A 14,347-nucleotide genomic window follows, 5' to 3' on the forward strand; every position below is an offset into this window, starting at 1 on the left:
AGAATCCAGGAAGCTTGTACTTCTGCCCATGCTCTATCTGTTCCATGAGGAACGGAAACCTGCACTATTAATCCCCAGCTTTACCTTTTGTACCTTTTGTGTGAGGGACATTCATGTGAGGAGAAAAGGTACTACAGTGGACAAGATATTTCAGACTACCTCACTAAGAGGCATATTTATACTCGAATTTGTGTCATTCTTTTTTATGCAAATTTGGTGCAAACCTAACTCCATATTTTGATATTAGACATGTCTAATGTCAAAATATAGGAGTTTGCACCATTTTTGGATGCGTGCACCTACCTTGCGTCAATAAGATGCAAAGTAGGCGTTCCTATCTAAAGAATTGTGCTATCCCCATCGCCCCATATTTATCTCCCCATGCTAAAATGATGCACGAGTGGGAGGAGGGGCTAAATAATAGTTCAAAGCTTGCTCTGCACCATTATTTAATGCCTGGGTCAGACCATGTGTTAAGGGACCTGTGGACCCAATTGCATGGTTAAACACCATGAAATGGGTCCACTGGTGCCCTCCCGAAGCCCCAGAAACCAACCCCACCAGAGGGACACCGGAGGATGGGGGACCCCAACCCAGGTAAGTCCAGGTAAGTATTTTTTTTTTTTGCCATTGGGGGCCCTAACTTGGGACCCCCTGCATAGCACAGGGTGCAATGGCCATGCCAAGAGGACACTTGCCCCCTGTGCTGCCATTGAGGTAGTGGGCATGACTCCTGTCTTTCCTAAGACAGGAATCATGTTTTGGTGGTTGTGCGCCAGGAAAGGGCGCTAGTCTGGTTAGACATTATTTTTACCTCTAACCAGGCTAGCGTCATTTTTTGATGCACAACCCCCTCCTTCCCTACCGCCACCCCCACCAGGCTAGCATCTTTTTTGAAGACGCTAGCCCAAGTTTAGCACCATTCCTTTAATATGGCACCTGGCTGCTGCTGTGAAATGGTGCAAGCTGGCACTATACTTTTTGCTACAAAACTGCGTTTGGCAGTTTTGCAGCAAAAAGTATAAATCTGGGCCTAAGATCCTAGGATGAGTGACCTTAATTTTGCAAATAATTACAAACTAATACCCCTAACCCTGTCCATTAACTTTGCCCAGAGGCCCCTTCTGCCCTATCATTCTAGTTGGGTACACCTCATTGTTTGTGGGGAAATTTCAGATTCCCCCCACCTCACATTATCGATAAAGCTACGCCCCTCTGTGTAATTAATCTATAAGTACATTGTTCCGTGAAATTCCCTCATGAGCACCTGTGGGTTCATATCAATTGAAATATATGGATCATCTTACTTTGTTTGGTAAGCAAAACCTAAATAAGTGTGGTTGTAAAATTGTAATTGTGCTTCCATGGAAAAATGTTTGCAAAAAGACAAAAAGTAGAGAAGCTGATTTATTGCAAATGAAAAGTCCTACACTTTTATCAGTGCAGAATACATTGCAGTTAATACTTTTCGTATCAGATGTTATGTTGTTCACAGACAAACATATATTTAACTCAATACATGCATACAATGACAAGTGAAATAGTAGCACTCCTGTTATCCTAATTTAAGTTCTGATCAAGAATCTCAAAGCACAGGGTTACAGATAAGCACAGTCTTTTCTGTAATCCATGAGGGAATTGCTTTGTGCATCGTTTTCTTCTTAGAATTCAAGAGCCATTCTTTAAGAAGGAACTACAGGTCCATATCCATCTTCGACGGAGTTACTTATTCCATTTTTCCTGAAGAATTCTAAACGCACCAACCCAATTCTAACGTGATCTCTGGTCACGTGATCCGACTGGTATTTCAAATGTCTTCCATATTCTGAAGATGCCAAAACAGGGACCGGCCTTCTCACTTCCTGTAAATTAAAATATTCAGTATATTTTAAGTCATTGTTCTCAGTATGGAAAGCACCAATTTGCAACGTATTTTTAAAGACATTTAGGATACATGCAAAAGAGAAGAGAACACATTCTAACACGAGAGGTGATTCAGGGCATAGAGCCAGTGAACGCTCTCTGCGATAAAGTAAACCATTAAAATGTCTGCCTATTTTCTAAGAGAAATTGCGTCTTTATTTATTGCGTGTGCGTGTGGGGGGAGTGGGTGAATGTAAAATTGATGGAACCCCTGGATGGATTGGTGCATACATGGATAAATGTTAGTGAGAGTCAGTTCAAGGATAATTACGGTCCGCTTGTGTGAGTATGGATGATGGTTAAATAACTGAGTGTTCAGATGGATGGGGAGAGCACGAATAGGTGAATAGGCAAGTGACTGAGTGCACTGACAAATATAGACAGGTTTCACAATCTAATAGCCTGATGCTACTGATAGTATAGTAAAAGTGTTATAAAAAGGCTAAATGATAATATAATGCCAACGGAAACATTACAATATATTGAAAAAATAGTGGTTCATAAGGTTCCATCAACAATAGTTACAAACCTTATGGACTGTAGGATGCTCCTCCGGACAGCAGACAGTGATAGTAACGCTGCATGTCTCCGCTCTTCTCATTTAGAGAAAGTTAAACCTGTCCATAGAAATTCAGGGGCAGGTTTATCATTTCATGCAGCGCAGCAAGCTACCTTTCTAGGCTGCGCTTCGTGAAAGGGAAAGGACAGGAATGTGCCGTATTTAACACGATATAGTGCACTCTTGTCTTTTTCTTGCACTGGCACATCATGTGCTGCCTTGAGCCAAAACAGACACCTTTGCACCATGTCCTAGGGTGCCTGTGTTGTAGGCAGGATTGTTTTTGCACAGGAAGTGGCACCTTCCTGCACAAAAACAATCCTTAGAGGCATTTTCCTGTTTCTAAGTGTGCTGCAGCATGCAGCACACTTAGAAAGAGGAAACATCAGAGGCGGTGCCTCCATGAGGGCGAAAGAGTGTTGCGCCCTCACTGTTAGTGCAGGAAAAATGAAAAATAAAATGGCAATAAAACACATTTATTACCGTTTTATTTTGCATGCTGACGGCAGCTGAGTGTGTGGGCGGGGTGGTGCCAGCAGCGGGGAGGAGTGAGCCATTCAGTTTAAAGTGTGCAAGTCACGGTGGCCAGATATCTTGCGACAGCCAGCCTGAGATGCGCACTTTAAACCCTCCAACCCGAGCTGTCTTAGACAGCTGGGGGGAGAGCAGGCACAGGCTCCCAGTGCTTCAAGGAGCATCGAACTAGGACCCTCAAGCCCATCCTGGTGCTGCTCTCATGCTGCCTGAGCAACGTGAGAGTAGCACCAGGATTGGTAGAGGGGAGTCAGATGAGGCTCTCAGAGTACCGAGAGAAAGAAGAAGAGCATTGCAGTGTGATTTCCCAGGAATATCAGTTCCTCTCAGAAGCAGTTTGCTCTGTGGGAGATACTTTCTCATAACTATGATGACTCATAAGTTATGTTTGTATTTGTAAAGTGCTCCGTCCTCCTGAGGAGTTTCTGACACACATTTTTGGATGTAAGCACGCTATTACTTTTAGCTTGGGAGAAGAGAATACCCTAGGTACTCCTCCCGCTCTCGCCCTAACTGGACCTCCCACATCTGTTTGTTAGATACAGAAGCCACACACACATGTACCTGACATTTCGCTTTACAGAATGCGGGTACTCTGTTACTGTAACATCCTACTTACCTACTTTAAGAATATATCTGAGCAGGTAGAGGGAAAACACAAGCTGCCATGCATGTGCTACTCTCCGCACTCAACCGGCTAGCCAAAACGCGTTTCACGTCCTTTCTTGCCAGCATGAGGATCATTGCAAACTGAACTGAAATGCTGACTGCAGTCCAGCACTTCCGCCATCAGCAATGTATCAATCCGGATTTACAAAGCTACGAGGCACAGGTTAAGGTTATCTGTTTACGTTTCACAGTGAACATACACTCCAAGATTTATGACTGGCCTTCATTAATCACAACAAGCCCTGCCCTGACAGAGGAAGCTCTACAGATAAGTCATTAGAGAAACAAGAACAACGACCTCTAGACACAGGGATCATTGTCACATTCTTCTTGGTGTTCCATCCAGTGCTTAACTTTTGTTGGTGGTTACAGATGGTGGGAAATGGCTTAAAGTCTGGGGACCGCGACTTAATTTTTCATCAGACTTTTACCTAAAGCAAGAGAGAGAAAGGCAGAAACAGGAGAAAAAGGAAAGAAGAGAAAGGGAGGGAAAAGGACGACAAAGGGAGAAAACAGGCAAAAAAGAACATGCAAAGGCTGCTACAAAAACACAAATACATGCTAGTGAAGAAAAGAGGCATGAGATGGGATAAAAACTACACAGCATAGGTATTCACTAGACCCAGACATTCAGCAACAAGGGAAGCGGGTTCCAAAGAAAAACTTAAATTCCTGCATTTTTTTGTCTATGTATTTAACAAATTAGGCACTGGTCACTTCGTACCACGGCCATACGACCCAGCCATGCATTGTAGCATCCCTATGTGGACTACGAGCCTGTCGTTGGTTTAGACATTAGACAGATTGCAACCACTCAGCCCTCAAAGCACCCATGGACTGAATCCAAGGCAGTAGGTAAGTGAATCTTACATATTTTTTCCAGTTCCTTTAACTCACTGACAAGTAAAAGGCACTGTGAGAAACTCGAAATGCTTTCAGCCTAAACTCCAGAGTCCTCAATCGTGGCCCATTATAAACACGGTTTATAATGAACCTTGACTGAGACCTTTAGCGTTGAGCCTAAGAGTACCGCTGTTTTTTTATCACTGCCTGTCAGTAGCCCCACCAGTTTCATTTGCCACTGCAAACACTGGGAAACAACAAGGAGAAATAAAGATAATTCTTCTTGTTGCGCCTCCCCTAGGTAGGTGTAGCATTTTAAAGCGTTCCCAGGTTCACCAATGTTGGTAAACCTGGGAATGCACCAAAATCTGTGGGTAGATGCGTGAGAACACCTAAGCTCCACCCATGGAATGCCTCCCTGGGACAGAATACCGTAAGGCAGCGATTGGCACTAGCTTGCGTTACTCCAGATTTATTAAGCCACTCAAATTCAATAATGGATCGAAAGTCGACACACAAGTCACCACAAGCACTGAGTGCTATATATCAGTGTGTAAAAAAAATAAAAAATAAAAAAATATATATATATGCAAAAAAGATTTCTGCCACTTTATTAAAAAGCACAAAAAAGTCACACCCAACATGTCCACTCCTCAAACATAAGGCTTTATTTGAACAAAAGATTACATTGTTCCAAAAAGCAAACTGATACAGAAAGAAAATATATGTATATATATACTACTAAGATGGCAACGCGTTTCAACACAGAAGTGTCTTCATCATGTCTAAATTGAAAAAACCTGCACACCTTCTGAGCCAGACTTAAATACCCCTTGTTAATAAACACAGAAAAAATACTACTTTAAATAGGAAAATTCCAATTATATCACAAAGGGCATCAAAGTGAATACTGAAGTCCATTTTAAATAAAATTTTCTCAAAAATTAATTAAAGCAAAATCACCCATATTTTTAAACCGAATTATCCTTTTCTCTCCAACTCATATACCACTATCAATAGCACACAATTGGAGATACAAAAACAAAGTAACATTTTGAAGGTGATACCAAGACAATTTGAGAGTGATACTCTAATGTGAATAACAGATATCAGAAAATAAAAAAACTGTCATATATAAACTATAAAAAATATGTTATACTGGTATTTAAATGTCACAGGTAATAATCAATACAGTGCGCCTAATCGGAGAGAACAGAGAAGGATAAAGTGCACATTACCATTAATCAATGTTCACATTTGTCCAACATGCACATAAAGTTCCTCATCCTTATTGAGGCCCCCCGGGGTCTTCGTCCCAAGAAGAAAAATATATTCAGATTCCCTGATTCTAAGGAGTCTCTCCCTGTCCCCTCCACGTAAATTCCTCTCAATCCTATCAATACCAAAGTATACCAAACAATCAGCATCTCTATTATGTATCTTACACCAATGTCTCGCCACAGGATATGAGGTGTCATAATTCCTAATAGCCCTGTAGTGTTCCAAAATCCTCTTTTTAACAGGGCCAATAGTGCTGACAACACACTGTAAGCCACAGGGGCATTGTAATACATAAATGCAGTGATCTGAGACACATGAAATAGCTTTGTTCATTCTTTAAGTCTCACCAAAAGCTGTTTTTTACATCTTGGCATTTTTACTATGTTTACATGCCTTACATCTTCCGCATTTGTAGATACCCCTCTGCTGATTGAACCAACCAGAGTTTTTATTCTTTTGCTGTCGTGGATAGCTATGAACCAAGATGTCTTGTAAAGATTTGGCATTACGATGCGTAAATTGAGGTCAAGGAGACAATGTTTTCCCTATTATGGGATCATGCTTCACCAAATGCCAATGTCTCATCACTATGCTCCTGACCATTGGACTAGCCATATTGTAAGTCGTAATCATCCTTATTTCCAGGATGGAATTATATTTCTTTTCAGTCTCCACCAATAATGCTTGCCTATTAGTATTAGTAACCTTCTCACTAGCCATACGTAATACCTTATTTGGATAACCTCGCGCTCGTAGTCTCCTAATCACCCTACTCTCCTCCTCTTTGTACAATTCCAGAGTACTGCAATTCATTCTGACTCTGAGTAAATCACAGTAAGGAATGCTATTTTTCAGACTAGTAGGATGATGGATGGCTACATGCAAAATACTGTTACCCGCTGTATCTTTACGATATAGCCTTGTCTGTAATTTATTATCAACAATTTCCAGTAAAACATCCAAAAATTCCATCCTTGTTGGATGTATTTTTCGAGTGAATCTTAGATTAAGGGTATTTTGGGAAATATGATCCAAAAATTCCTCCAAATACTGACGCGGCCCCTCCCAGATCAAAAAAAGATCATCCATGTATCGTGTCCACATTGATATATATCTGGTCCATTTCTCATTTTCCTCAACCCATACCCAGGTGGCCTCCCACCAGCCCATGAAAATTCCAGCGTAACATGGGGCAAAGCATCTTCCCATCGCAGTCCCGACCAGCTGACGGTACCAGGTATCCTTGAATAAAAATAAATTATTATCCAAGCAAACATCCAACATGTCTTATAACATCATGGAATTTTCATATTTACTGAGTGGTCTCCACGAAAAAAATATCTACACGCTTGGATCCCCAAATCATGCTGGATACAGGTATATAGGGATTCCACATCTAAAGTAACCAGCAACAAAATGTGGCTCCCAAGGAATACCCTCAATTTTAGAAATAAAATCCATGGTATCCCTACAATAGGAAGGTGAGGCCAACACATATGGTAGAAGGAAAAAATCTAAATAAATGGATGTGCGTTCCAAAAAACTGCCATTTGCAGAGATTATGGGTCACCCAGGAGGATGATGATAATTCTTATGAACTTTTGGTAACATATAAAAACATGGTACAGTCAGCTTTTTAACCAAAAGAAACAGATATTCATCTGTATTAAGCAACCCTCTGTCTCTCCAATCAAACAATTTACTATGATATTGGTCAAAGCCGACTGTATCATGTTTTTATATGTTCGGCACACACACAGTTGCAGCATTCCATTTGGACCAGGGCCCTGCATTTGCCTCTAAGGGATTCAGGGACACCATGCGGACGATGGGTGTTGAACTCCATTACTCCTCACCATACCATCCTGAGGGAAATTTGGTCGTGGAGAGGCGGAATCGTGATCTAAAGCAGTCCTTAACAGCTCGAGTATTAGGTTCAGGCCGCAGTTGGTTACATCACCTATATGGGGTCCAGAGAGCACTGAATAATCTGCCAAGACGGTCCTTGGGGGGACGCACTCATTATGAGGTTCTCTTTGGGATACCTATGTATGTCCCAGATCTTGATGCCTCTGGTGTGGTGGCAGCAGAAACACCATTTGACATAAATAAACGTCTCACTGTCTTACAGGAGCTTCAGAAATTTTGTGATGCTAAATCATCTACCAGTGCTGCCACCTTAGGAATAAGGGATTTAGCGAAAACTTCGACTGGCTGGATTCCTAAAGTTGAGGATCTGATTCGTGAAAAGATCGCTGTGAAGAAGGAATTCGGCCCATCATACAGAGCACCTGTACCGGTCTTGGGAATTCAAGGTACCAGGACTGTCATCTTACCACCACTTCTGGTTCTCGAACAAACAGATTTATCTCCATCGGTGACATCAAATTACACCATGTGGCTGATCCTTCACAGTAGACCAAAAGGTCCCTTGGGTAGTTCCCGATCCCCTCTCACTACCCAACAGGACATACATCTAGACAGTAGGATGAGCAACACTACTACGGACTATGCAACAATGTCCAATGCTGTTCCAGATACCTCCTCGACCATGGGGAGTGCGGAAAATGAACCCTTGCTAGTTCCAGTCACCACTTCAGTGACCATTTCTGTCCAAGATTTGGCTGTTTTTTACACAAACACCTCACAGACTGTAGACACTGTCTACCAAGAGCCTCCACATGAAGTGGACCAAATTACAGATAATGCACCGGCTCCCGTGTTTGCAGAGACTACCTCTGGCTATTTTATTGACATTGATGATTTTTCTTCAGACTCATCCACTACTGTGATTGACAATGGTTCAACATATCAATGGCTTAAAAAGAACTATTTGATATACCCGTGGAACTATTTATGGTTCTGTTTGACAATTTCAGCATTATTTTTATGGATTGGTTTTGTGACTTTTTTCTTTTTGCTCATAAATGGTCACTATATTCCTGATCGCTCCTCTGTTGAGCCTGTTGATGAAGTTTTAACTCCATATCATTCCTCACATAAGGTCCGAAGAGACTTATCCCCTGTAAATGTTACAGCAACACCGATTTCTGGTGGGATTGTGTGGGACAGTGTTCCCTTTGATATATACGGGCCTACAGAGATTATTCAAATACCACATGTGTTCAAAATTTCTATGACAGGTGTAATTACACCTGATGTTGTCTCCGATGATTGGGATGTCCAAACAGTTGATTCCATGCTAACTGAAATGAAGGACTATTCCGCTTTTGAAAGTGACGATGTATATGAGCATACCATGAATTATGGGGAAATGTTCTGCTATGACGATTCGGGACATTAATACCTACACCGTGCCACTAGATACAGGCCAGTATTGAACTACACACAGTGGGAACACTGTTCTACACCACCAGTGGGGAGACAAAAATACTATAGTGATAAATTTATATATTTCTCTGGACATGATACAAAAAAAGCAGAGTCGTATTATTTCAAGATACCTCCAGCACAAATTAGAACATTTTTGCTAACTGACACAAAACTGATTTATTCAGATCCCTTTGTTTCCTGGCTCGCACTAATTTTTCCAGAGAACAACAGACAATGGCTAAAAGGGACGCTAGTTTCACCATGCTTCACGTGGAAAAACTAGATAAGTTGCCCTTCACCGTAGCAGAGAGTCCTTCAACTATCTGGCTCTTACATGGCATTATTAATTTACCCATTTCGACCTTTTGTTTCTCAAGCTGCCTGAAACATCTTGCAGTGGGAAGGTATGAGCAACTAGGAGATAGCTATATTAAGGAAGAGTGGGAGTTGCCCTTTGATTATAAATGTCTGAATGGCGAAACAGAGGTCTTTCTTAGCGAAAGCGAATGTGAGACTGCTCTTAGTCATTCAATGATATGCAAGCAGGTGTCCCTTCATGGTCTTTGAAATGCGGATGTCGCGAACTTAGCCTGTTTTCTGAAGGGTACTCTCGTCCCTTTGATTCACCCGGTATTTCATGTACTTTCCAATGGAAGTTATGTGGTACTGACCGATCAAAGTTGTTGCGGCATGCAACCAGGAATTGCCTACGCAATCTCGTTCTCGAAGGTTGTTTCGTGTTGTGAAACGTTTTATTCCCCCCCACACGAGAGATAAAAGTATCTGACATGTGGCCCCACATAGATACTACTAATGTGAACTATGAAAAACTGAGCAGGCTAAAGGCGCTATTGTTTCAAAAACAGGTCGCCTTGACATCCTCAAAGGAGACGTATGCTCTCCAGATTGCGAGATCATCAGTCGAGATACAATCCCTATTATATACCAACTTCCCTAAGTACTTTGGAGAACTGGTATCCAGAATATTCAATGCTTCGAGCACTACTGGGATTGTCCATTTCTTTAAGGCTGTCGGGTCTGGTTTGTGTCCATCTTCCAGACTGTCTTCGGAGTCATCCCGTCAGCCATCCACTCGCTCTTTTCAAGTGTGTTTGGTGGCTTTCCAATTATTTTGGTTTTGATTGGTCGACTACTACTGCTATTTCTTCTGATTTGCAGTGGTTGTTTCTTTCCAGCTACGCAGAGCAATGGAGCCGCTCCCACCAACTCCACTGTACCGTGAACGCATGGTTTGGATCTTCGGTGCACCCTTGCTGGTGGAACTGGAGCATGACTGGCCATTGTCATTTCGGCCCCTTCTCTGGTGCGTACAACCAATTTTCCACTGCAAATGGTGCCTCTTTGAACATCTGCCTATGGTCTGTCTTGCTATTGCACCAACATCTCCTGTGGACCACGAACTGCTGATGTCCCCGATGAGGGTTCATACACGGTCATGCCCCTTGAGACTGAGGTTGCTCCGTGAGGCCACCTATGAAATCTACCATGGACAACGGCACTGCAATGGATGACTTTACACCAGAAAGTACTGCTCACTGCTGCTCTGTGGATCCGTTTGTCCGCCCAGCACTCGATTTAACATCAGATGATGTTGACTCATTTTTTAGGTCCTTGTTTGGTGACTTCGATGACACTGTTCGAGATCATGCGTACAGCAACTAATTTGATGAACTGGCTTGCCATTCCCAATTGAAAATGATGCATTCAAATTAACTTGCTTTGGCACGCTGTGCTTGTCATGGTTGACGTTAACATCTCTGTATGTATTTTAGCTGAACTGTTTTTATTACCTTTTTTAACACATTTTAAAGAGTTTTTAGCTAGTTTTTATGCTTTTAGCTTTTAGTTCAGAGCAATTTTAGCATTTGGGTTCCTGTAACCTTCGTCATACATGTTACAGAAATGGGGAGGGTGTAGTGAATCCTAGTTTGTTTTAATGGGATAACAGGAGTTAGCTTAGCCTTTGGCTTGCAGACTCATGCCCCGTCACCTAGTGACTTTTAACCTGCTTAGCTTGCTCTGTCTTAGCCCATTTAATTATTTAATTAATCTAAGATGGCTGCCTTGTTTATAGTTAGGCCACTTGTTATGCTTTGCATTATCAGTGCCACCGCGCAAGGCGTCAAGATCAAGCAACAAAGACAAACAAACAGTAGGTGTTCACACTTAGGGATTTTCCCTCTCTATACTTTCAAGGGATTGTTTATAATAATTGCGGTCCCAAGCATGTCTGTTATCTATTGTTAGGGAACACACCTACGTCAGGGGTCCTGGTAGATCTGTATAAATACATCGCACTTTAGACAGATAATGAGAGGGATTCCGACCAGAGGGCATCACCACCATCGCTGATACCGATGCTGCACGTCGTCTTGACGCTGACCCAGTCTTCGTGTCCCTGCGGAGTCTGAGATAGAGACCTCATTCCAAGGTAACGTGGCTTGGGGGCTCTTCTCATGGACATTGCATTGGCAGATTAGGTTTAGCAAACCCAGCTGTCCTTTAGGTAGGAGGTTAGGCCTATCACATTAGGGTATTAGGGCATATTACATCTAGTATGTTTTTTACATGCATTGCAAGATGGTGGGGGTCTTCGTAATAATGACTCTCATCTTCATAATTCATTATCTTAATCATTGCAGCCCATGCAACTTATCGCAAATTGCAGTTGTGTTAAATAAAAATGATTGAAACTTTACTGCATCTTTGTCATTGCCTCTGTTTGTATAAGTCAGGATATATCTGTGAGAAAGGGGTAATCTCCGTTTAACCACGACACTCCCTGAGATGTCTTATTCTCGAGTCCATTCGTAAAGGCTGCCACAAATCACCTTTTACTATTGTGTTTCTGGTGAGGTGCTGCTAGTGAGCCAGTAAGGTTGGGACAACAGTTGCGATTTGTTGTAGGATAGGCATAGTCGCCTACAAACTATAGTACCGTCATCCTTTAACCAGCAGTCTTGCCTAGAGCAAGAGTCCGAACGACGACATGTTATTTATAGCCAATCAGGAAAGCATTTGAGTTTCCACATGTGGATGAGTAACCACACCCAATTAGAAGCACATGTCTACACCACACCCAATTAGAAGCACATGTCTACACCTGCTCACATTAGCAAACAAGCATTGGTAAAACAAGCATTGATAAAACCAACTGTGTAACACAGCACATTATGTTTACTTAGAAACATGAAGGTTTAACCAAGAACAGATATATGATTTAACCCTAATCCCTGGGGATGCTGACAGATAATGCAGGAGGTACCTTGGGGATTCCTGACAGATGACACCCAGCTGATCATCTCCCTGACTGAAAACCCCACAACGGCCAAGGAGAACCTCCAAGATGGGATGGAAGCAGTTGGTGCCTGGATGAGGGAGAGCTGCCTTAAGCTAAACTCCAACAAGACCAAGATCCTTATCCTAGAACTCTCTTCCTCAGCCTGGAACGACTCCTGGTGGCCCTCAGCACTTGGCAGCCCCCACACCCCTACAGACCATGCACGCAACCTCAGTGTCATCATCAATCAGCGCTCACCATGACAAAATAGATCATCTCCATTGCCTCCACCTGCTTCCGCACCCTCCAGCTCCTATGGAAGATCTTTAGATGGATTCAAAGCAACTGCTGCAAAACCGTGACACGTACCCTGATCACAAGCAGACTTGACAACGGCAACGCACTCTATGCTGGAACTACCAAGAAGAACCTGAGCACGCTACAACAAATCCAGAATGCCTCCCCCAGACTCAACCAGAACATCCCCCACTGAGAACACACCACATGACACCCGAGAGATCTCCACTGGCTCCCGTTGAGAAGAGGATCAACTTCAAGCTCCTCTTACACGCTTACAGGGCACTCCACAAACTTGAACCCAGATACCTCAACCACCGCATCACTTTTTACTTCCGTGCCAGACCTTTCTGCTACTCCCAGCAGTCGCTCACCACCATAACCCTCATAAGGAAGTCCTCGGCCAGAGGGAGATCATTCTCCTACCTTGCCACAAAATGTTGGAACACCTCACCTCTCCACCTCAGACAGTCACCATCACCACCTCAATTCAGGAAGGACCTCAAGACATGGCTCTTTAACTGAACCCTGAGGACATACCCCACAGCACCTTCAGACCCTACGAGTGAGTAGTGCACTCTAAAAATATTGTTGATTGATTGACATAATAACCCTCACGAACATAAGTCCTTCAACAGCTTTTTGTCAGTAAGATCGCACTGATCTGATCCATAAATATACTTGGAACAGTGGGTTTTTAATTTAGAATTTGCCTTGCTCGGATTTGACACTTAGTAATCATGGCAAAGAAGTAAATCTTGCTATATTTTGCTAATAACGTTTTTACTACATTCTACGAGCAGAGCTAGAACATGCGCGTATAAGTGATTTTTTTCCAAAAGTTGCTTGGGCTGAAGATTCCTCTTTCAACAACTTGAACTTAAAAGTCAGTAATTTCTAAATAGACACCACTGTTAATAAAAGCCTGCTTTGTACACTAACCAGTTTCTTCAAGCTTAGTTTTGGAATTCATGTAGAATTTCATCCCACATATATTGTAATTTGACACCATTCAATGTCTGCAAGGATTCACCTTTCTTGATGCTCACATGCCTCTCTTTCTAGCATTTTCTGTTCCCACTCTGCTGCTTTTTTCTAGGTTCACATTCAGTTTGCTAAATTTGTTATCATGCTCAGACTAGCACTTTTCAATGTTTGTATTACTCTTATGTATGTCCTCCATTCTCAAACTATTGCTGGTCTATTTTACTATTCATATTTGCAGTCCACTAGCTTAGACTCATGTTTCAGTTTTTGTCACTCATGCAAACTCCAGCATTACTCTTGGAGGAGTTTTCAACACCCACACTGCTGATGTGTCAAGCTTTCCACTGCTACTCATGAGAATGTCTGCGATAAAATCTATCCTTGATAGGAATCTGTTTATATCACTGTACCGATGCTTGACCGAGGTGTATGATTTGCAGGTTACTTGAATTTCTCATGCCCATATGTGATCTACAAGTAGTTATCCTTTCTGTGGAATGCATGTTCTAATTTCCATACCCTTTGCACACTGCACCCTTTATCTTCTTTTTTAGGGTCGCATGTGCAAGTGCATGTGCTAGCGCATGCGTCTCACTTGCAAGACGTTGCTGTGTACAGTA

At 42.3% G+C, this 14,347-nt stretch overlaps 1 protein-coding gene across 1 annotated transcript in view; it reads right to left on the reverse strand.

Moving 5' to 3' along the window:
* Positions 1 to 1,393: 1,393 nt before the first annotated feature.
* The window catches only part of CFAP90 (cilia and flagella associated protein 90), a 266,200-nt gene continuing 253,246 nt past the window's right edge, over positions 1,394 to 14,347 (reverse strand). Inside the window, exon 3 of the mRNA XM_069218878.1 lies at positions 1,394 to 1,862. Within this exon, the coding sequence (XP_069074979.1) occupies positions 1,683 to 1,862 (180 nt within the window). The 3' untranslated portion in view covers positions 1,394 to 1,682. The remainder of the gene's footprint in view (positions 1,863 to 14,347) is intronic.

This window comes from Pleurodeles waltl, chromosome 2_2 (genome assembly GCF_031143425.1).
Source record: "Pleurodeles waltl isolate 20211129_DDA chromosome 2_2, aPleWal1.hap1.20221129, whole genome shotgun sequence".
Taxonomy (NCBI): Eukaryota; Metazoa; Chordata; class Amphibia; order Caudata; family Salamandridae; genus Pleurodeles; species Pleurodeles waltl.